This window comes from Dipodomys spectabilis, unplaced genomic scaffold, assembly GCF_019054845.1.
Source record: "Dipodomys spectabilis isolate Male_0828 unplaced genomic scaffold, ASM1905484v1 ptg000094l, whole genome shotgun sequence".
Taxonomy (NCBI): Eukaryota; Metazoa; Chordata; class Mammalia; order Rodentia; family Heteromyidae; genus Dipodomys; species Dipodomys spectabilis.
Window position 1 is genome coordinate 16,341,141 of NW_024870771.1, and position 24,634 is coordinate 16,365,774.

A 24,634-nucleotide genomic window follows, 5' to 3' on the forward strand; every position below is an offset into this window, starting at 1 on the left:
ATGTGTGAGTTACAGTGCTCTTGGCTGTTGGCTTCATTAATGAGTCACAATATATGTCATATAGTGTCATTCAATAGAAACATGAATGAAATGAGGTTATGTATTGATTGATTGGCAAAATTGTTGTAACCAGGGGCTCCTAGGAACCGAACTCAGGATTTCCCTTAGGAGCAACGGTTTAGGATTTGCAAATTGACTTTTTGCAGCCAATTGTTATTAGAACATCATTACTGCTGATGAACAACAGAATTAACTGTAAGCCAGGAGCCTGTGGCTCACACCTGTAATCCTAACTATTCAGGAGGCTGAGATCTGAGGATCGTGGTTCAAAGCCAGCCTGAGCAGGAAAGTTCGTGGGACTCTTTATCTTCAGTTAACCACCAGAAGATTGGAAATGGTGCTGTGGCTCAAGTGGTAGGGCGCTAACCTTGAGCTGAAGAGCTAAGAGACAGCGCCCAGACGCAGAGTTCAAGCCCCACGACCAAAAAAAAAAAAAAGTTAACTGTAGTGACATGTTCTTGTTTTGTTTTTGAGCTGATAGCAATCAATGTTAATCAGGTATGATGTGAACATGTATGTTTTATGGTTATTATAATGCCAGGCTCTGAGGTTTGACTTGTTGTGCTGGATTTTTGCCCCATAAGGCAGTCTTGCTGCTTTATAGCTCTATGGCTGGAAACCTGCCATGGGAAGATGAGCCAGCTAGGGAAGGGAATAGCTGGGAGAACTGGAAGCCTGGTGACAGCTTGCTTTGGCTTTTTTCAGTTGCTCAATTTCCACCCCAGTCTTGAGGGATGGGAAGCTGAAGGGCCATTTTAGCTGTAGAGACCCAAGACCAACCATGTAGAGTTCTTCACCATCCTGGAGTGTGGGCTGGAAAAGAAGTCTGTAATTTCCAGAAAGGAGGCAGTATCAGGATGTGTACATGCAGTGATGCAGTGGTCAGGTGCTGTGAGTTCTGGAAGGTTCTTGCCAGAACAGGTTTTTAGGTGGGGAAGTTTAAAGACCTTCCCAAGCCCATGGCACTCTTACTTTTCAGAGCCCTACCCTGTCTCAGATGTACTAAGATATACCCAGATCTCACATTAAGTTGAATCCATACGTAGTTATAGGTTTGTAGTTATAGAATTGCTGTCTAAGTGTTAATTTCTGGATGTTTAAACACACATTTTTGTTTTAACCACATTTTAAAAATTCTGGAACAAGGTTTGCCTCCAAGTCTCAAACATCCATAGCCTTGCTAGGCTAGTACACTACTCCTGAGCTACACTCCAGCATTGAAACCTTTGCTGTCCTCAGTGCAGGATTGCTATGTCAGCGTGTCCATGGGCAAATGGAGGATCCAGATTTCCCTCGGGCCCTTTGGTGGCTCAGCACACACAAATGTTCTGCAAACATTTGTAGGGCCTCTGATTTGCAATGTGCAGCACAAGTTGCTGGGTATAGGAAAGTAAGTCTAGCTCTTTTCAAGGAACCAGTGGACAGAAGCTACCTAAAATACATGGGAACATGATACCCTTAGGAGAGGAACACAAAGGCGCAATAAAATAATACTTAAGGAAATGAACTCCAGGAAATAGAAACAGGTTTTTCTTTTCTTTGTTGCTGTTTTTTTTTTTTTTTCTTTTTGTCTTGTCTGTTCACTTATCTGTCTTTGGGAGTGTAAGGAATGGCACAGAAATGGAGGAACAAATGAAGCAGTGATGCTCACTAGACACTGTGTTGAAAATGAACTATACTACTTGTGAGCGAGGATGGGAGGGAAAAAATGGGAGAGATAGGGGAAAGGGGCGATACTGTCCAAAAAGAAATGTATTCTTTACCTGACCTATGTAACTGTAACCCCTTTGTACATTGACTTTATAATAACAGTAAAAAAAAAAAAAAAAGAAGCCAGTTGGGACTGGGACTATGGCTTAGTGGTAGAGTACTTGCCTAGCATGCACGAAGCCCTGGGTTCGATTCCTCAGTACCACATAAACAGAAAAGGCCGAAAGTGGTGCTGTGACTCAAGTAGTGGAGTGCTAGCCTTGAGCACACAGAGGCTCAGGAACAGTGCCCAGGTCCTGAGTTCAAGCCCTAGGATTTGTTAAAAAAAAAAAAAAGCCAGTAGATTCCATACCTTCAATAAGTGACCACTTTAAGGATGCAAAGGAGAGGCTAAAGCTCAGCATGGGGGGAGGAGAAACTGACCTTCAAGGTGTCCAGCAGGAGGTGGTTCCTGGCCTACTCTTGAAGGGCATTGAAAGGTGAATCAGGACATGGAAGGGCTTAGGAGAGAGCCTATAGTAGAAAGGTGTGGCGCAGGCTTGGTGACAGCATAGGGTGACGCATAGGGGCGTAGAGCCAGGGCAGGGCTGAATGTGGAAAGCAAATGTAGACAAGTTTAGGCTCCTTCTGGGCCTGTGACCTGCTTCTGATGGCCCTGATTGCTAAATGCCTTTTGGATTTATTTATTATTCCTTGGTAAATAGTAGGATATAACCATCTCATGCTAGAGTTTGAAACCAGAACCTTATTCACACTAAGTAGGTGCTTTATACCCTGAGCCCAGGTCCCTACTTCTAGCACAGACCCTCCCTCCTCCACATAACCAACCTGAGGCCTGATTCCCAACATATGAACCATTGAGGGACACACATCACACACAAACCACAGCAGTACCCTTAAGTTATATAGACCATCCTTTAATGCATGCAAGGTATTTTATTTTTTGGAGTATAATTTACTTAACCAGTTCTTCATGGATCAACCTTTATATAGATTCCAGTTTCAGTAACTTAGAAAAACCTCACATTTAGATCCTTGAACACTTCTAAAATGTTTTTGTTATTAAAAATGCAAGCCTATGCAAAAATAGAATAATATTTTATATATACTCATCTCCAGTGGCTAACAGTGTTCTACATTCTTCTTCCTTTTTTTTTTTTTTTTCAATTTTGGGAATTGAACCCAGAGCTCTTACCTACTAGACAAGTACTCTTCCATTGAGCTACTTGCATAGGCCCAGTTCTTTTTTCTTACCTACATCTCCAGAGTTGTTTTGTCTGACCTGGTATTTGTTTACAAATACCAGTATGTCATTTTGTCTATATATTCCTTTTTCTTTTAATATGAGTATTTAAGAGCTGGGAAGGTGGCTCAGTGGTAGAGTACTTGCCTCACATGCAGGAGGCCCTGGGTTCGGTTTCTCAGCACCACATAAGCAGAAAAAGACGGAAGTGGTGCTGTGGCTCAAGTGGTATAGTGCTACCTTGAGCTGAAGAGCTGAGGGACAGTGCCCAGAGTTCAGCCACCACGACCGACCAAAAAAAAAAAAAGCATTTAAAAGAATAAACATAATTCCATATGCACAAAATTAGCATTCATATGTAACACCTAATATTTTGCAAATTAGGATCCATACAAGTTCTAAATGTGGCAGTGGTTATTACATCTCTTTAAAGTCTCTTTTCATTTAAACCCTACCTCCCATAATTTTTCATGTAATTTATTTCTAGAAGAAACAAGTTCACTTCTCTGGTAGATATATCTGAGGCTTCTCATGGCATTCCTTAACCTGTCCTCCACAATCATTCCTAATGCACCAGGAAATCTAGGGTTTGATCACTCATTCATACTGTTTCTACCTGATGTCTCCCATCTTTTAACCTGATAGTTTTAGTACCTCATCATTTGACATATTGTTTATAGCCATAAGTTTCACATGCAGTTGTAAAATATGATACAGAATGACCCTTTATACCCATCACCCTATTTCATGCAATGGTGACATCTTGCTTGGGTAGAGTTCACTATAACAACCAAGAAATTCATTGATACAGTCTAAGGTATCCACTCAAATCTCCCCAAGTTTCTGTGTGTGTGTGTGTGTGTGTGTGTGTGTGTGTGTGCAGTTTTATGACATGTGGAGACAAATGTGGACTGTACCAATCAAAAATCAGATTTTCACTGCAAGGATCCCCGACACTCTTCTTTTTGCTGATTGTGGTGATACTCAACTGTTCTCTATTTCTTTTTTTTTGTTGGTCGTGGGGCTTGAACTCTGGGCCTGGGCGCTGTCCCTCAGCTCTTCAGCTCAAGGCGAGCGCTCTACCACTTGAGCTACAGTGCCACTTCCGGTTTTCTGGCCGTTTATTGGAGATAGGAGTCTCACGGTGTCTCCTGCCCGGGCTGGCTTTGAACCGTGATCCTCAGATCTCAGCCTCCTGAGTAGCTAGGATTACAGGTGTGAGCCACCAGCGCCCGGCTCAACTGTTCTCTATTTCTGTAGTTTTATTATATCAGTTTGTGACCTTTTGTGGTTGGCTGTCTTTGATTCTCCTAATTCCCTTCCAAATAGTTTTGTGTGCCAATATTTTTTTCCTTGTTGTGATTTCTAACAAGTCATCTATTGAAGGACATTTGGATTGATTTCAATGTGAGAGATTACTCTCAACTATGTTACAAGTGTTGCTGTACATGTGTTTGTGCCAACATGACTTTCATGTCTCTAACAAACTCTTGAGAACACTTCTTGAGAGGATTATATTGGTAAGAAATTGTTGTATTCTTTCTCATATTGGCTACACCATTTTATGTTACCAGCAGCAATACTTGGGACATCTAGTTTCACCAGAATTTGTGATTATCTATGCTTTGGTTGAGCCATTCTGATAGCTTTGAAGATTATGATTTTTAAATTTTATAATTTTCCAGTACTCTTAAACTAAATAGTTTGTAAAGAAGAATTTTCTCCATTAGCTTCTTGAGAACCCTGAAATAAATCTGTGTAAGAGAGGGGATAAAATGTTTGGTTCACATTTCTATAGAAGATAATTAAGAAAAAAGTTAGTGCCCTGCTAGCTTCAACATTGACTAGTTAGCTTTCTCTTAAAAATATTATTATGGGGAGCTGGGAAGGTGGCTCTGTGGTAGAGCGCTTGCCTTGCATGCCTGAGGCCCTGGGTTCGATTCCTCAGCACCACATAAGCAAAAAGAAAAAAGCCAGAAGTGGCGCTGTGGCTCAAGTGGTAGAGCGTTAGCCTTGAGCTGAAGAGCTGAGGGACAGCGCCCAGGCCCAGAATTCAGGCCCCATGACTGGACCCCCCCCAAAAAAAATATTATTAGGGAACTGGACCCTGGTGGCTCATGCCTGTACTTTAGCTACTCAGGAGGCTAAGAGCTAAGATCACTGTGATTCAAAGCCATCCTGAACATGAAAATCCATGAGATGCTTATCTCTGATAAACTACTCAGAAAAGCCACAAGTGGCACTGAGGCTCAAGTGGTAGAGTGCTGGGCTTGAGCAAAAAGAAGTTTGGAGTCAGAGAACAGGTACAGAAGTTCAAGCCCCAGGACTGGCAAAAAGAAAAGAAAAAGAAAAAAAAGTGTGTGTGTGTGTGTGTGTGTGTGTGTGTGTGTGTGTGTGTGTGTGTTGTGTGTGTGGCAAAAAGAAAAGAAAAAAAAGGTGTGTGTGTGTGTGTGTGTGTGTGTGGCTGGGTGCTGGTGACTTATACTTGAAGTCATCATTTTCTTAGGAGCCTAGGATTTCAGAATTGTGATTAAGAGTTAGCCTGGGCAGAAACGTCCATAAGACTCTTGTTTCTAATTAACTACCAAAAAGCTGGAAGTGGAGCTGTGGTTCAAGTGGTAAAATGCCAGCTTTGAAGGGGAAAAGTTAAGGAACAGCATCCAGACCTTGAGTTCATGCTCCACAATCAGCACACGAAAATATTACAAATTCATGGATTTATTTGGTATGGTTATCTTTTGAGGCTGACTCATTAGAAGCAAAATAAAATATGAAAGGGCTAATAATTTGAAAGCTTTGACAAATTACCCCTTTCACCTACATAAAGGCTCTACCATTTTATATTTTTACCAGTAGTGGATAAAAATATTTATCCATATCCTTATTGACACTAATTTGGCCATTATTTATTATTTATATATTTACTTTTTGGTGTCAGTTCTGAGACTTAAACAAAGGGCCTGGGTGCTATCCCTCAGCTTCTTTTGTTCAAAGCTAACACTCTACCACTTGAGCCATACCTCTACCTCTGGCTTTTTTTTGGGTGGAGGGGTGGGTGGGGAGTATAAGTTGTGAGACTTAGACTTGGGTCCTGTCCCTGAACTTTTTTACTCAATGCTAGTGTTTTACCAGTTTGAACCACAGAAAACTGTTGTAGTGGTTAATTTTAAACATAAAGCATTGGTGCCAGGCTCCCCTTTTTTTTTTTTTTTACTATTTTATATCATTCTTTTCCCCCTTTTTCCTTCCCTCCCTCCCTCCCTCCCTCCCTCCCACCCTCCCTTCCTCTCTCCCTTCCTTCCTTCCTTCCTTCCTTCCTTCCTTCCTTCCTTCCTTCCTTCCTTCCTTCCTTCCTTCCTTCCTTCCTTCCTTCCTTCCTGCCTTCCTGAGACAGTTATTTTGCTTTGTAACTCAGGCTGGCCTCCAACTCCATCTTTTTGCCTCAGCCTTCTGACATCTGGAATTACAAGTGTGTCCACCATACCAAGATAGAAATTTTTACAATTTTGAACCCTCATGGTTAAAAATGTAGCCTTTCATTTGATATCTTGGAATATTTTTAAAAATTTATTCCTGCTCTGATTGTTGTGTAACTTGTTTTTACTCACTTAAAGCAGCATTTCTGAGATCCGTCCATGTTAATGGATCACTTGATGTGTTCAGTTTTACTGCCTGGGTATTTTGTAGTCTGAGTATGCCATCATTTGCATATCCATTCTCATGTCCATGGACAGTTCTCAGCACATTTCGTAGTTAACAAGCCATGCTGTGTTATTATTCCTTTCTAGCTCTTCCTGCATACCTCCTCCAGAGATTCCCTGGGCCTTTGCCTATGAAGGAAATTGCTGGGCTGAAAGGTAAGTTTTACAGCTTTCCTAACTACTGCCTGATCACCATGAGTAGTTCCCATTTGAATGTTCCCTGTCCCTTCACTGATCGGATTTTTCTTTCTCTTTTCTTTCTTTCTTTCTTTCTTTCTTTCTTTCTTTCTTTCTTTCTTTCTTTCTTTCTTTCTTTCTTTCTTTCTCTCTCTCTCTCTCCTTCCTTCCTTCCTCTCTCTCTCTCTCTCTCTCTCTCTCTCTCTTTCTTTCTTTCTTTCTTGCAGTTATTTTATTCTGTATTCTAGGATTATGGATATGAGTCACTGGTGCCTAGGTTAGGCTGTTACTTTTGTTTTAAATTTATTGTTATTGTAAAGATGATGTACAGAGGAGTTACAGTTACATAAGTCAGATGAAGAGTGCATTTCTTTTTGAACAATGTCACTCCCTTCCCTTACTCTCCCCATTTTCCCGGCCCTCCAGTTGTATAGTTCATTTTTTGGCAGGGGTGGGGGGGGGAAGGATCCAATCACAAAGGTGATTACATAAAATAATATTTATCAAAATGGTCAGGCTTTCATTGTTTTATACCCCTGTCCCTCTGTCAACACTAGCATTGTCACACTTTAATTTGCCATTATTTTTTATCTCTTGGATTATTTGTAAGGTTGAATTTTTATGCTTTTAAAAATATTTTTTGGTGCCTTCCTGGGGCTTGAACTCAGGGACTACGTGTGGTCCCTGAGTTTCTTTTGCTTAAGTACTCTATCAACTTGAGCCACAGCTCCACTTCTGGCTTGCTTTTTTTTTAGGTGGTTAATTGGAGTTAAAAAGCTCATGGGGGGCTGGGAAGGTGGCTCAGTGGTAGAGCGCTTGCCTTGCATGCCTGAGGCCCTGGGTTCGATTCCTTAGCACCACATAAGCAAAAAGAAAAAAGCCAGAAGTGGCGCTGTGGCTCAAGTGGTAGAGCGCTAGCCTTGAGCTGAAGAGCTGAGGGACAGCGCCCAGGCCCAGAGTTCAGGCCCCACGACCGGACCCAAAAAAAAATAAAAATAAAAATAATTAAAAAGCTCATGGGACTTTCCTGCCTGGGCTGGTTTTGAACTGAAATCCTTAGATCTCTCCCTCCTGAGTAGCTAGGATTACAGTAGTGAGCCAGCCCTGCTCTTTTTGTTTTTTTAGACAGGGTCACTATGTAGCTCAGGCGGGTTTCTTATCTGCTATCCTCCTATCTTGGCTCCCAAGTGCTGGGATTATAGGCAAATGCCACCATGCATGTCCTGCTAAATTTTTATTCTTTATTATGTTTATTAGCATCATAGGTCTTTTTTTCCTAATGTCCATGGGTTCTGTGTGCATGGATTTAACCAAGTGCTGATTGAAAATATTGAAATCTAGTGAACATATAGTAGAATATAGTAGAATGTACATAGTTAAATGTAAATACTATGCTATCCTAAATAACAGACCAGCATTTTTAGCTTTGGATGTTCATGGTACATGTATTGGGGGGGATGCATCCTGGAATTAATTTCCCAAGGATACTAAGGGATGACTGTGCCTTTCTCTTATTGTAGGTTGTGACTGAAAATGACATGAAAATAGCAGGGTTTAACTTTGGAAAGCAGTATGGAGGTTCCTCAAAAGACTCCACATAGAGCTCCCCAATGACCCAGCAATCCCACTTTTGGGCATTTACCCAAATGATCACAAACAAGGCCACACTAAAGCTACCAGCACAACTATGTTTATTGCAGCATTATTTACCATAGCTAAGATATGGAACCAACCCAGATGCCCCTCAGTAGATGAATGGATCAAGATGTGGTATATATACACAATGGAATTCTATGCCTCCATCAGAAAGAATGACATTTCCCCATTTGTTAGGAAATGGAAAGGCTTGGAAAAAATTATATTAAGTGAAGTAAGCCAGGCCCAAAGAAACATAGGTCCCATGGTTTCCCTTATTTGCAATATCTAGTATAGGTATGAGTCAAGCGGAAAAAGTCAGAGAATGTGATGTTAGGAAAATGAACCCTCAAATATGTATTTTAATGTTTTTGTTTCTTTCATGCATGTGTTTCTAACGCATTTATAAGATTATTTCTTTGTTGCTTTGTAAGTCCCTCCCCCACAGTGTAACCCCCGCTTTCACTATATTTGATGTCAGTATAACATGTGGAGGAGACGGGGACAAACAAGTCGTTTAAGGATTCAGGTGGACCTGTTGCAACAATGAGAAGTACAAAATGTCATGTCAAAACCAGCTTTACAATGTCGGTGGGGGGGGGGGTATGATTGGGTGGGGGGGAGGGGGGAGGCTGGGAAGGGAGGTGAAGGGTAAACAAAGGAGGAGGCTGTAATGCTTGGTAAGAAATGTATGCATTATCCTGCCCATGTAATTGTAACCCCTCTGTACAGTATGTTCTCAAATAAAATAAAATAAAATTTAAAAAAAAAATAAAAAAAAAAGAAAATAGCAGGGTTTAGCTACTACTATATGCATCTGTACTGTACTGTGTCTTTAAAATATTGGCAACTTTGCAGCATCTTTGGGAAGATACAATTCATAAGTTAGAAGCATGGTCTTTGGCATGAAATTGATGCCTGAATCCTGGCCCCATCATTTCCCAGCTTTACGTCGAACCCTTTCTGCAGTCTCGCTAAGTGTCTGGTCTCTACCTTTCCAGTGAGTTGGGTGAGATCCTCACCTGAGATAATATTAACCCATGGCACACAGGACTAGTGCAGAGTTTTAGGATGAAGTATAATACTCATCTTCAGTGATGTGAAAGATAGGTGAGGCCATAATATATTGATAACTCAACCCTGACATCTGGCAGCACTTGCAAGGTTACATTGCTCCTTGTTGGATTGACTCTAGAAATGTACTTTCATCTCAGGACCAATTCAGGTTGTTGGCATAGCAATCTCAGAGCCATGGTGGGTCTACCATGTGCTTGTGATTGGCTATTCCATTTCTCCCTGCGCACACATGCATATAGCTCTAGTTATTTCTGTTCATCTTCTGTGCCCTTGAGTCTTCCATAGGTCAGGACATCTGAGACACTGACTGTCCTGGATCACAGTAGTGGGGGGACTAATCTTCAAGGTCCCTTGTAGGTGCCCTGGAATCTGCCTTCCACATGGGGAGTCTGTTACTAACTATATAGCGTGGAAGGACGGACTGGGTGCCAGAGAACTAATGTGGAAAGGCAGACATGTCACCTGTAGATAATTGTGAGCTGATTTCACTTAGGTTGTTCTCGTATCTTTTCCACAGGAATTGCTTCACATGGCTGCTGAAGGAGTGACCATTACGGTTCGCATCATTCGTTCATTTGAGCACCGCAATTTCAAATTTTTGGTGTATCATGGAATCGATTTAGAACAAACTGTAAAGGAATTTATAGTATTTCTAAAGCAAGGTAGGAAATATTAAAGTCACTTTGTTTTATTTGTATTTTTGGAAAAAAATAGCTGGCTGTGATGTTAATAATAATCTCTTAAAAATATAAAAGGAAGCTGAGTATGGTAGCACATGCCTGTAATCCCAGCACTTGGAGGTAAAGGCAGGAGGAACTTGAGTTTCAGGCCAACGTAGGTTATATAGCTTGACGCTGTTTTTTTCTGTTGTTGGTGGTGATGGTGGTGGTTGTGGGTTTTGAACTCTGGGCCTAGGTGCTGTCTCTCAGCTCTTCAGCTCAAGGTTAGCATTCTACCACTTAAGCCACAGTACCACTTCCAGTTTTCTGGTGGTTTATTGGAGATAAGAGTTTCACAGACTTTCCTGCCTGGGCTGACTTTGAACTGTGATCCTCAGATCTCAGCCTCCTGAGTAGCTAGGATTACAGGTGTGAGTCACTGGTGCCTGGCTAAGTTCCTGTTTTTTTTGTTTGTTTGTTTTTGAGTCCGGTCGTGGGTCTGAACTCTGGGCCTGGGCGCTGTCCCTCAGCTCTTCAGCTCAAGGCCAGCGCTCTACCACTTGAGCCACAGCGCCACTTCTGGCTTTTTTCTTTTTGCTTATGTGGTGCTGAGAAATCAAACCCAGGGCCTCAGGCATGCAAGGCAAGCGCTCTACCACTGAACCACCTTCCCAGCCCTAAGTCCCTGTTTTTAAAGTATTTGGAAAATACTAGATTGTAAGCCAAGTGCCCAAATGGCTCCTGGCAGGGCATCAGCATGTCCTGTGTTTCTCAATGAGTAGTGTTTGTGTCCTCATCAGAGAATATTACTGTCATGTTTGGCTTTTCAAAAAAAGGAAGATCATATTTGCTTTAATGGACCTTTGTCTTTGTGGGTTGATTCACAAAGGAATGGAGAGATTGTGTTTACACAGCTGAACACACAATAGGTTTTGGTCAAGGAGTGTGGCAGGAAGGTAGTAGAAGCTTACAGCCAGGAAATCATGAGAGCTGTCTGTGGTCACAGGAATGACAGCTATTCTGATGGGCTGGTTTATTATTTCAGACTAAAAGTAAGCAGAACCCAGTCATTTCAATAGGTCTGTGACGGGCTCCTTACCTCTGTTTTTCATTGAAGGGTTCTAATCATCACTATTTGATAAAGCATGTAGTATAAGCTCTCATTATTTCAATTAAGGTATAATTTAGATATAGTTCAAGGTACAGGTGTTCGTGTACAGTTCTATGGGTTGATATGTTTCATTTTATATTCAACCATATTTTTTTTCACTCTGGCATAATTCAGACTCAGAAGAATAGTAAGGACATGCGGGGATGGTTTTCATGGAGATTTCTCCAACTGTCAACCCTTTGAAACGTTGGTCTCTGTATCTTTTCTCTTCTCTTTTCCTTCATCTCCTATCACCTCACCCCCCCCCCCCCCCCCCCCGCCCCTCCACTCCTGTTTTTCCTTTGTGAACCATTTAGGAATACATTGCTAGCAAAATTCCCTCAATATTTCAGTGTAGATTTTCTGAAAACAAAGACTTTGCTTTCTCTTGCATAGTACTGTATGGTGATCACAGGAACTTGGCGTCAAGATTTCATTGAGAGCCAGCTGCCGGTGGCTCATGCCTGTAATCCTAGCTATTCAGGAGGCTGAGACCTGAGGATTTCAGTTTGAAGCCAGCCTAGGCAGGAAAGTCCAGGAGACTTTTATCTCCAAGTAACTAGTAAAAAGCTGGAAGTGGAGTTGTGGCTCAAGTAATAGAGCTCCAACCTTGAGTGAAAAAGCTAAAGGATAGTGAGTAGGCCCTGAGTTCAAGACCCAGTACTGGCACACGCGCACACACACACACACACACACACACACACACACACACACACACACACACACACACACACACACACTTGAGGTCTATTGAGATCTTAATTAAAGTAAGGTCTTTTATGAGAAAAGTTAAGGTCATATGTGGCATACAGTTCCTGTAGACTGAAATACTTCTACAGTCTGTGATATTTCATCATCTTGACAGTTTTGCATAGCATGGATTGTTCCTCTGTTGACTTTCTGATGGTTTTTCCCAGTTTAGATTTAGGTCTGACCTTTGGGCAGGAGGATTGTAGAGGTGACGGTGGTGTTTTTCCAGGGCACTGCAGCAGGGTTGGCCCTGGCTCTGGCAGTGATAGACAGTCAGGTGAAGGTGGCAAGTGATTTCTGTCAGGTTTCCATTGTAACTGACAATCTCCATAGGGAGTGCCCTGGGGCCCTGTGTACATCCTGTATCTATCAGACTTCTATCCACCAGCTTAGCAGTCTGATGATTCTGGCTGCATCACTCATAGTGATTTTTTTTTTTTTTCCAAACAGTGATTTTTCTAGTTCTAGAATCCCTTTTCTTGATATTAGCTGACTGTCTACAAGAAGGAAAAACATTCCTTCCCCCATTTATTTGAACAATTTGCTTACAGTGATATTGCTGTAGACCCCGTGGTTCTCTATTTAAAGGCATGTAAGTCTTTGCCATCATTGGGATCCCTTCAGTCTTTAATATGTCCCCATACTTTGAGCATTTACTCTGATGTCTCAGACTTCCTGTGATTCTTCTCTGCCCTACACCTAATGTCAGCCATGATCAATGAAAGTATGTAAAGGTTTGTTTATTAATTTTTATGTGGCTGGCATTTAACCCAGGTCATCTCACTTGCTAGACAAGTGCTCTAATACTGAGTTATATTTTGAGCTCTAGATAACTTTCAAAAATGTAATGAATCTCCATGTTTCAATTCCCACTGGACTTTGTAAAAATTCTTCTCCCTAACACTTTTAATTCCCTGTATATTTTGGGGTAGTTTTTTTTTTTTTTTTTTTGCCTGTATTACTTCAGTAAGGAGAATCAAGGTACTGAAGAAGATTAAGATTACAATCTAACCAAGGGAAACCTAAGCAAAGCCTCTGACTTCACATGCTTGTAGCTGACTTTAAAAATCTCTCACTTGGCTGGGCACAGTGGCTTACTCCTGAGATCCGAGGCAGCCCAGGTAGGAAAATCTGTGAGATTTTTTTCTTTTAAGGATTCTTAATTGGAGATAAGTCTCATAGGCTTTCTTGTCTAGTCTGGCTTTGAACAGTGACCCTCAGATCTGAATCTGTTCAGTAGCTAGTATTACAGGCATAAACCACTGGAACCCAGTTTCATATGTTTTTAACAGAACAGAAATATATTGTACATACATCTAAGGCTTAAAGTTTTGGGACAATAATTAATTTAAATTTTTTTCTTGGAAAGTAGGTGATAGAAAACACAAAATACCAAAATACATAGGGCCTGTGTAACAAGAAAAAAGAACACATTTTGCATGCTCTTTCCCAGGAAAATAGATATTAAGCAAAGGGTTAGCATGGATTTTCAAACAGTACCTGCCTACTGACATGCTACTTCTGAATTCAAATCTTAGTAATGAAGGGTCCCACACATCCATCCCAGGGGACCACACAGAGGCAGGCACAGGAAAAAGATTATTATAAGGTTTATTAGAGGGGCCATATTTCCCCCAAGAGGGAGCACATGGCCTCCATCACCATCCAGGTAGCAGGAGGGGTCTGAGGGTCAGAAGTAAGTCTGTGAGACTTTCATCTCTAATAAACTACCCCAAAAAGCCAAAAGTGGTGCTGTGGCTCAAGTGGTACAGTGCTAGCCTTAAGCAAAAAGAAGCACAGGGATAGTGCCTAGGCCTTGAGTTCAAGTCCTCCCTCCCCCCAAAAGTCTTTCATTTGGAGGTTAATGAGGGGGCAGTGCAGTATTATGCTTGTCCCCCAGCCTTGCTGTAGATGTTACCTCTGCTGTGTGGCATACGATAACAGTCACCTAGGTTACTTTCCAGAGATATCCAAAGCACCGACTCTTCACTTGGGCCTGGACAGATAGCTTATAGGTACCAAAAACGGAACAAACCTTGGCCACTCTGCCTGCACACTGTGTATGTCTCCTTTGCTCTCTGGACTTTTGGGTAAGATTGTATCTGCTCAGCTCTGCATGTACATAGTAGTCACTTCAGGAATACTTGTCTGGTTCAATTTACCTAATCTCCCCTCTCTTTCAGAGCGGAACATATCAAGATGGGAGTAACTGAGATGTGCTCAAGATTTAGTAGGTGTGGTGACCTTGTGATTCCAGGTACACCAGCCACCAGGTTTCACAAACTTGTCCTGGTTTGTGCCATGGGACTGGTGGCTCTAAGTCTGCATTCACCAGTCCTTTCCTAACCAAGGAGCCCTTCTGTCCCTTGGGCCCATGGCTGTGTTAACATGGGGTTTCCAAGACACTAGCCTTCTGTCTTCTTAGTTTTGCTGGTATTCTCAAATGAATCTTTTTCCTTGTCTTCATAACTTGTCCTCCATTCATTGGTCCCTTTTTGGCAGTGAGTAAATAGACTCACTACTTCAAAGTGATTCTTTAAAGGACTTCATATAAAGAACATAATTATTCCTAAAATAACTTTATTGACTTACATGTAAGTATGAAGTTTTTATTGCTGTTTTCTTTTGTGTGCTGGTCCTGAGGATTGAATTTAGGACCTCTGGATGCTGTCCCTGAGCTTTTTTAGCTCAAGGCTAGTGTTGTACCACTTGAGCCACAGCTCCTCTTCTAGCTTTTTGGTGGTCAATTGGAGATAAAACTCTCATGGACTTTCCTGTCCAGGCTGGCTTCAAACACAATCCTCAGATCTTGGCCTCCTGAGTAGCCACTGGCACCCAGCTTATTGCTGTTTTCTTTCTTTTTTTTTTTTTTTTTGGGTCCAGTTGTGGGGCCTGAACTCTGGGCCTGGGCGCTGTCCCTCAGCTCTTCAGCTCAAGGCTAGTGCTCTACCACTTGAGCCACAGCGCCACTTCCGGCTTTTTTCTTTTTGCTTATGTGGTGTTGAGGAATCGAACCCAGGGTCTCATGCATGCAAGGCAAGCGCTCTACCACTGAGCCACCTTCCCAGCCCCTATTGCTGTTTTCTTAATGTGTATGGGGATTGAAAGATCATACTAAGAGATGATATTACAGGGGAGGGGAAATAATTTCTTCAACCCTTATAAATTCGTAGTTGGAAGAGAAACCTATAACAAAAGATAGATTAACAAGGGAAAAGTAAGCAGTTTATTAGAGTGTATTTCATATGCACTTGGGGATAGTCAGGGAGTAATTCTCAATGAAGGCCCTATATTCTTGCATATCTGGAGTCTTTGGTGCACAATATTTAGAGCAGTGCCAAGACAGTGGAAAAAGGCTTTTGAGACCTCAGGATTGGCAGCTTGTGGGCAGGGAGCAAAGACTTGGGCAAGCTTACTAGTGTGATTCCCCTCTGTTGCCATCTGCTGGCTGAGAAGGGAAACGTTGTCAGCCATTAACCTTTGTTCCTCTGATGAAGAGGGTAGGTGGGATAGCCTTTGTCTTTGTGGTCTGTGGACTGCTTTTAGATAAATAGAAGGAATAAAAAGAACTTTTTGCATCTGCTTTTAGCTCCAAACCTTATGCCAGAGAAGCACAGATTGAGATTGCACATTCTGGTTTCCTGCAATATCACAGTGTCCTGCTTTTGAGAGGTTGTTACTCAAAGCATTTTCAAGTTTTAAAGCAAAAGGAAATCCCTACATTTTTATTTTAAATTCTTTCTGGTTGTGGTGTCTTTGGTGTTGATGCAGTGAGTGCAAGAGAGTTCTTGGTACAGGCACAATAGATTCCTCTTAAAAGTCCTCGAGAATAAGATGTAATTTTCAAACTACAACAAGGCCAGGGGAAGTTGTAGACTTGCCAGAGTCGGTACATTCTTTTCTTCCCAGGACTGCAGGATCACTGAGGGAGACAACTGATTGTACCCTGTCCCCCAACAGAGCAGGGGTTCCCATCACCCCCACATGGACAGGCCTGCCTGCTAATGCCTTTCACCTGCTGTCTCCCGTTGTGCATGGTGGAGACCATTCCACTGCTAGAAAAAAGGTGAACGTTTGGGGGGTACACAAACTTTTGAGCTGTGAGTTCGGTGCCCAAGCCTATCTTTTTCATCTGACTTGCAGGTCTGTAGAGCTTAGAAGAGTTGGTGAGCCACATCCTTGCATTCAAAGAAGTCTTGTTTTTTGTTTTTTGATTTTTTTTTTTGTTTTGTGTTTTTTTTTTTTTTTTTTTGCCAATCTTGGGTCTTGAACTCAGGGCTTGGGCACTGTCCCTGAGCTTTGGTGCATAGGGCTAGTGCTCTCCCATTTAAGCCACAGCATCATTGTCCCTTTTAGGTGGCTAAGAGATAAGAGTCTTAAGGACTTTTTCTGTCTATGTTTGCTTTGAACTGAGATCCTTGGATCTCAGCCTCCTGAGTAGCTAGGATTACAGGCATGAGCCACAGATACCTGGCTGAGTGAGGAGTTTTTGAGATAGTGATAATGATGACTGCTGGTGTTGCTGTGTCTGAGGTGCTTACTGTACCCATGCATTCTGCCTAGATAGTTTCATTGCAGCCTCTTGCCTCGCCATCACTCTCATTGTATAGGTAATGGACAAACGAGGCTGAGAAACATGCCTGAGAAACATAAGGTCACATGCCTAACTAAAAGCAGCACAATAAACCAATCCAAGCCCTATGAAAGATGTATTCCCCCTCTCTAAATTATATATATACATAATATATTTATATATATTAGATATATATTTATATATATAATTTATCTTATTTTATCGGGCATGTTATATCGAATAAGAATGTCAGTGAAGAATGCATTTTTCTGAACATTTGTAATCAAAGCTGTACTATCCATATATGGATGTCACTACCCCTCCCCCCCGCCCACACACACATGTAAAGTCTCTGAGATGGTTCCTGTATTGGGATGGTTAGGTGAAGAATTGTAGGCATACAGTTTTGATATGTTACCAAATTATCCTCTGTAGGAGTTCTATCAGATGCTATTAATTAAACTGCATATTAGTATTTGGAATCTGTTTTAAAAAGACCACTTATTCTTTGTGTTGTTTTGTTTTTGTGAGGATTTAGGTGGGGCCTCTGAATTTTGGTAAGAGTCATAATATTGTTTTAGATTACTGGTTCCTGCTAGTGACTAAAGACATTCAAGGGTTCTCAAAGTCATATATAAGCATCAAGTATATAGAAAATACATAATGACCTATACATGTATATTATAGATTTTAAGTGCACATAGGGACTGTTGTGCTTAATGAAGTACTGATTCTGTTAATATTGTTTTTGAATCTTCAGTTCAGTTAATAACAGCTTGATTGATACCTTACTGATGGCTTCATTGTTTGAGATGCCCATGGATTTTGATGTCACATTAGCTACATTTGTCTCCTGTCAATATGCTTCACTTAAGCCTGTGAACAGAGGAGGGCATTCTACATTATGTACATTGTACATTATGTCCATATATGTATTTTTTTGTTGGTCGTGGGGCTTGAACTCTGGGCTTGGGTGCTGCCTGTGCGTTCTTCAGCTCAAGGCGAGCGCCCTACCACTTTAGCCACAGTGCTACTTCCGGCTTTTTCTGCTTATGTGGTGCTGAGGAATCGAACCCAGGGCCTCATGCATACAAGACAAGCACTCTAGCCGGGCGCTGGTGGCTCACGCCTGTAATCCTAGCTACTCAGGAGGCTGAGATCTGAAGATCGCGGTTCAAAGCCAGCCCGGGCAGGAAAGACTGTGAGACTCCTATCTCCAATAAACCACCAGAAAACCGGAAGTGGCGCTGTAGCTCAAGTGGTAGAGTGCTCGTCTTGAGCTGAAGAGCTGAAGGACAGCGCCCAGGCCCAGAGTTCAAGCCCCACGACCGACAAAAAAAACAAACAACAACAACAACAACAAAAAGACAAGCACTCTACCACTGAGCCACCTTCCCAGCCCCATGTCCCAATATTTTATACTAAAAATTATCTTTCTTTTGTAGATATTCCTTTGAGGACCAACCTGCCACCACCATTCAGAAATTACAAATATGGTAATGATTGTTTTCTTATTCTCTGAAGTGTATGTTATCACTATTTTGCATTTGTTTTTTGTTGATAGGAATTTGAATTTGGTTTTCAAAGTTAATTTACTGTAAATTAGAATGAGTTTGGAGGCACTGGAGGTAAAGCTCAGCCATAGCACACATACTTAGTATGTATAAGGCCCTGGGTTTCATCCCTAGCTCCAAAATAAGTAAATAACCCATTTAGAAGGTTATGGAGTATAGGAATCCTACTATATTGTTAAAACAAGTTGTAATTGTTTAGGAATGCAGTGTATGTTTGAGGAATAACATGTTTGGCAAAACTGTTTCTATAATAAGTTCTTTACCAGATAATCAAAGAAGGAAAAATGATTGAGGACTAAGAATGAGAAAAACAGATTTTGTAATTTACATGCAAATAACTTGAACAAGTTAGGTTTATATGTTGAATGTTGCAATGATGATTTAAATATATTGTAAGAAGTCCAGAGGCTGGGAGTCATGAATTGGAATAAAGACAGAAGAGCCACTACCCTTCAGCATACTGACATTTAGCAAACCTGAATTGGAGAGTTGACTTGAAAATTAGGATGCACCTAATGAATATTTCCATTAATGAGTGCAGACGTTTTTAAAGTATACATTTTTTATTACCTTAGAGCATTTTTTGGAGTGGCTTTTTCTGCTGTTCCAGTTCCACAGGGCAACTCATGACCTAGAGTCCTTTGAAATCTCAGTCTTCTCCGTGTGTCTGCATTTTAATACCAGAGACTTAATTGTGAGGTCATAAGAGGTAGTCAAGCAGAATTGAAGGCACTGAGTGGAAAGTACCTTGATTTATTGGCCCTAAAGCATTTACATACTCAATATTGAGTAAGAGAAAGGAATAGAAAGTGTGATTAAGGTAAACATGAAACTTCTCAGTTGTGGCTTTCTTGGCTTTTGAAGAATACCGCCTTGAAATAGAACCTTCAACTTGACTCATCTTTCACATGCCACTTCAAATTAAAAGAGTTACATATGGTTTCCCTTTTGCATGGTGCTTGTGTCTATATAAGACTTAGATTCCACACAAATTGTTTCTAAAGATCAATTTAAAAATAATGAGAGCATCAGACTATCTGAGTTGTGATAAATAATTCCCTTTCGATGATTGCATCTGATTGAAACCCTTTCCTCCCAGGGCTTCTGTGTATGCAGATGAGCTGGGGAGAAATTGCAGAACCACTGAGTCTTCTTTGTTGGGGTTTGGCGAGTTAACAGTCTGATACTTTGTGAGGAGCAGGAAAGGCTGCAGTCTTACTTTGTCACCTGCCATTGCCATCCAGCATTGTTGCATGACTTGTGGAAACTGAACACTCCTCTGGGTGTGGGAAAGTAGGAAGGGTGCAGAGTCCGATCTCAATGTTTCAGGTTACTGTTGCTGTGCCCTTGGGCACAGCTGGCTCTCTTGGCCATCAGTGTCTGAGATTTCCCAGAGTCCTCTTCTTGTTTAATTGACATCTACATCTGTTACTGATTTAACCACTTATGCTACTTATTTTTAAGTCCCAATTGTGTAGCTATCAGGTACTGAAGGCATTCATGTCCAGTGCTCGTATGCTAATTGCTTTTTTTTTTTTTTTCAAACTCAAATTGCATTTTTATTTTTCCTGATTCATTCTTGGTTCTTCATTTCTCAGAACCAGGAAACTAACTCTGAATTAGGAACAAATGAGCACAGACATATGATTAGCTAATTGCTATTTTATAAGGCTCTATAAAATCAGACAATTCATGTGCCAACATAGTAAATGTTCCACAAATACAAGATACTATTTTTATAAAGTTCTTTCCTCAAGGATATTTCATTAAGGAAACAATACCCATAGATAGTGCTTTGTTAATAAAGAGTATTTTTTCAGAAGTCAAAATAAGCAAAGGAGATTATACAACCACAAAAGATATATAAAATACAACACTTTCTGCTAGCTTATCATTTTTCTGCATTCCCTCTTCTTGGATTTCACCAATTTGTGTCAGAGAGAACAATATGGTGAAATTTCTGTTCAGAGTATTTCTTTTTCTGTTAAAAGTAAAATAACATAGTCTTGTTGTGGACTTGCCAAATCTCTCAAAGCAAAGTTATTTCTCATTAAAAGGCTTATTAAAAGTATGTAGGCTGTGATTAATATTTAAAAAGTCAAAGTACAGTTTTCAAGTTGATTTTAACAGACTTTGAGCTCCTTTTTTTTTTTTTTTTAAATCAGTTATGGGACTTGAACTCTGAGCTTGGGTGCTGTCTCTGTACTCTTCAGCTCAAGACAAGCACTCTACTACTTGAGCCACAGTGCTACTTCCAGTTTTCTGGTGGTTTATTGGAGATAAGAGTCTCACAAAGTTTCCTGCCCAGGCTGGCTTTGAACCGTGATCCTCAGATCTCAAACTCCTAGGATTACAGGTGTGAGCCACTGGTGCCTGGCTTGAGCTCCTTTTATTAAAAAAAAAAAAAAAAAGTTGTTGGTTTCTCTAACCTAACTCAGATAATAACTGGAAACACACATGTAGCAAGAAAAGTGTAATGGTTACTCAGAATAATAGAGAATCTAATGGTAACATTTGTTTATTTTATTCCTTCAATGTAAATTGAGTTTTAACACTTGTAGCATATTTACATTCCTAAGAAGCATATTTTTCTTGTATTTATTAAGAATGTAGAGCTGTAGTCCTGAGGGTGCTGACCTTGTACTGAAAATCTCAATAGAAAGCACTTGGAAAAGAATGAAAAAGGATAAACTCAGTGGAAGTAGATGGTTTGCATCTATGAAAATAGAACAATGAAACATGTTGAAATTATCCTAATAAGGAGAGAGAAATTGGGGTGTGTGTGAGACTGACTGGATGCATTGTAAATGTATGGAAATGTCAAATGAAATCCCCCCCATAACTAATGTATACTAATAAAAAAAATAGAAGGAAAAGAAAACACTAGTAATGTATGGCTGTAGATTGACTGCTTAAATCGTGGGTATTTGAGAATGCCAGTTCTTCACTGGGAGATGTATACCCTATTCTTGGGGTATTATGGCAACACCATCAAATTGAAGTCTGTTTTTTAAATGGCTCATTTCCTACCACCACTGAAATTCCTTGTGACAACATGAGCAATAGAAATGAATTGTACTTTCCAGCCTACTGAGATGTAATAATATGCTGTACTCACAATAGAATAATGGAATGGTTAAATAAAACAGAGTTGGGAACTGGAAACTTCAGGAATTTAAGCCTATTGAATGGCTATATCTACTATATAATTAGGGACTGATGGTTGCAGTCAGAATTTTACCCAAGTGTGAAGAAATTGCCTATTGTAAAAGCACAGTACGACCTGACTTCAGAGTAAGCAGATTAAGGAATGAGGCTGGGGTTGAACAAAGCGCCTTGGGCAGAGTCTGCCTGTGTAGTGTGTGAAAGCAGAAAGTGGATCCTGTGCTCGTGGACAATGTTTGACTTCTGCCAGTGATACAGAATGCTATGCCTGCCCTGAGAGTATGTGTGTTTTTGAACTGCTGTGGTTAATGCCTGCCTCAATTTAGGATATATGTATTATTTTTCATATTTGTGAATTTAGCCTTAATAATGACGCTTAAAAGATGAAATAGTCATGGGATTTGTTTTTCTTCTAAGGTCAAAGAGGCTGAGTTGACTTTATATGTGAAACACCATTGTTGTGTGGCAAAGTACAAAGCTTTAAAGCATCTTTGTACTTTTATCTGTGTGTGGGTTTTTTTTTTTTTCCTCTCCTGGAGCTGGGGATTGTACACAGAGCTTCCAATATGCCAGGCAAGTGATCTACCACTTAGCAACACCTCCAGCAGCTTCAAAAGAAGTATTAGAAGTGGGTGCTGGTGGTTCATGCCTGTAATTCTACTCAATAGCATGAGTAGGAAAATCTGTGAGACTCTTACCTCCAATTAACCACCAAAAAGCTAGAAGTAGAGCTGTGACTCAAGTGGTAGAACACTAGCCTTGAGTAACAAAGCTCAAGGATAGCCCCAGAACCAGTATAAAACCCCCAAAACTATTAGAATAATCTGTGTAAAAAGACAATTTGTTTTTTTTTTTCAGATAAACTAAAGATTATGCATCAAGCACATAAATCAAAGGTATGCAAACAGCATTATAAACATGTCTAGGAATGTTAAAAAAACGAAACTTATGCAGTACAATTAACATGTATACAAATAATGGTTTTGAAATAAGTCAGGTATGTTCCATGTGTGCAGTATGTGGCTTATAGTAGGACTCAGCATTAGTTGAACTGAGGAGTGAGTGAACACATGTATATTTTGTATTTAAATCATTATCATTTTGTAGGTTTCCTTTCTTTAGCCTTCCTTTCCCATTAAATTAAAAAAGCCAAGTCACATATATCTATTAGTAGCAGATCCTTTAAAAAGGTAGTGTAGCTGGGCGCCCGTGGCTCACACCTGTAATCCTAGGTACTCAGGACACTGAGATCTGAAGATTGCAGTTCAAAGCCAGCCGGCAGGAAAGTTCATGAGACTCTTTGTTGTTGTTGTTGTTGTTGTTGTTTTTGGTCTTGTGGCCTGAACTCTGGGCCTGGGCACTGTCCCTGAGCTCTTCAGCTTAAGGCTAGTGCTCTACCACTTGAGTCACAGTGCCACTTCAGCTTTTTCTGCTTATGTGGTGCTGAGGAATTGAACCCAGGGCCTCGTTGCATGCAAGGCAAAGCACTCTACCACTGAGCCACCTTCCCAGCCCAGGAGACTCTTATCTCCAACAAACCACCAGAAAACCGGAAGTGTTGCTGTGGCTCAAGTGGTAGAGCACTCACCTTGAGCTGAATCAGAGCCGAGTGATAGCGCCCAGGCCCAGAGTTCAAGCCCCACGACAGACACACAGACAGACAGACAGACACACAGACACACACACACACACACACAAAAGGTAGTGTATGGTGTACTTTTAAAATACCTAACATTTATATAAAATAAGGAAGCTTGGGTCACATTTAAAAGAAGCCATTTATTACTTGGCAGTCTAGTCTCTCTGCTTAATGACATCCCAGAAGCAATTAGAGGCAGGTGATCCATTGTAAGGGAAGTCCAGCTTATTCCCCAGGTTATAGAATACAGTGAGTTCTAAAGGGATTTTCAGTCCTGTACTCACACCTCTGTTCCTCCTCTCTTCCTCCTCCTCCTTTCCTCCTCTTCTTCCTCCTCTTCCTCCTCTTCCTCCTCTTCCTCCTCTTCCTCCTCTCCACCTCCTTCTCTTCAGCTCAAGGCCAGTACTCTACCATTTGAGGCACAGCACCACTTCCAGCTTTTTCTGCTTATGCGGTGCTGAGGAATCGAACCCAGGGCCTCATATATGCAAGGCAAGCACTGTACCACTGAGCCACCTTCCCAGCCCCTCTGTTTCTTCCTATAGTAATGTTTTGATGAGATCACAGTAGAAGATTTCCCTCTTGTTTAGTCCCAGCATGGACTTTTTGTTGAAGCAGTATGCTCACTCAGTTACATGAAGCTGTCAGGAGTCAGGACCTAATCTTACTTTTAACTCTTAGGGTCACTAATACTCATCTTTGTGTCTAGGTGTAGTTGTACTCATAAACTCAATCAGCTTTCAGGTGAATATATGTCCTAGATCATAAAAAAATGGCAGGGGGATTGGTAACTTTATAGGGACCTTCATATATGAAAATTTGATAATACCCGTTGTCAGATACCTCAAAATGTTGTGTTTACATGGTATGTCTGAGGGACACACAGTGTCTTCTACCCCATTTATGGTACTAGAACTTTCCACCACTACATCTGACCACAGACTTCATCCAGTTTATTACTTCTTAAGGCCAGGAGTATTTTCAACCTTGTTCCCAAAACATGGAAAACATGAAATATAGTCCTTCCTTCAGATTGGTTCTGGGATCCATTTGGACAGCAAAATCCAAAGATCCTCAAGTCCTTGAGATAGAAAGGTTTGAGAGAGAGAGAGAGAGAGAGAGAGAGAGCACTTTGAATTGTTTTTAGATTACTTACAATGCCTAAGACAGTATAAATATTATCAAAATAGTCATTGTACTTTATCATTTAGGGAGTAATAACAAGAGAAAAAGATCGTTACATATGCCATACAGAGAGAACCAGCATATGACTGATAGTGTTTTCAATCCATAAATGGTTGAATCCACAGCTGCCCACCCATTGGGTATGTTAGGCCAACTGCGTTGTGAGTTAGGATTATTTCCCCAGCTGAGCAGTACATTTGTTCAAGGAGGAATTCCCTGAGCTAGTCACTTAGAGTATTTGTGGACTCTGGTTGTAAACTTTCCCCCAATTCCTAACTATTCTAGTTAAGTATGGACTCTGTCCCCTGGAGATGGTTATGCAACTTTCTAAAGAAT

At 40.9% G+C, this 24,634-nt stretch overlaps 1 protein-coding gene across 2 annotated transcripts in view; it reads left to right on the plus strand.

Moving 5' to 3' along the window:
* Positions 1-24,634, plus strand: part of CUNH2orf76 (chromosome unknown C2orf76 homolog) — a 51,854-nt gene that overhangs the window by 14,235 nt on the left and 12,985 nt on the right. Inside the window, exons 2-5 of one of the 2 annotated variants that reach the window (XM_042685251.1) lie at positions 6,802-6,870; positions 10,121-10,265; positions 18,181-18,231; positions 22,333-22,370. In XM_042685251.1, coding sequence (XP_042541185.1) covers positions 10,133-10,265; positions 18,181-18,231; positions 22,333-22,370 — 222 coding nt within the window. In that variant the 5' untranslated portion in view covers positions 6,802-6,870; positions 10,121-10,132. The remainder of the gene's footprint in view (positions 1-6,801; positions 6,871-10,120; positions 10,266-18,180; positions 18,232-22,332; positions 22,371-24,634) is intronic. The other variant, XM_042685250.1, reaches the window with a different exon arrangement.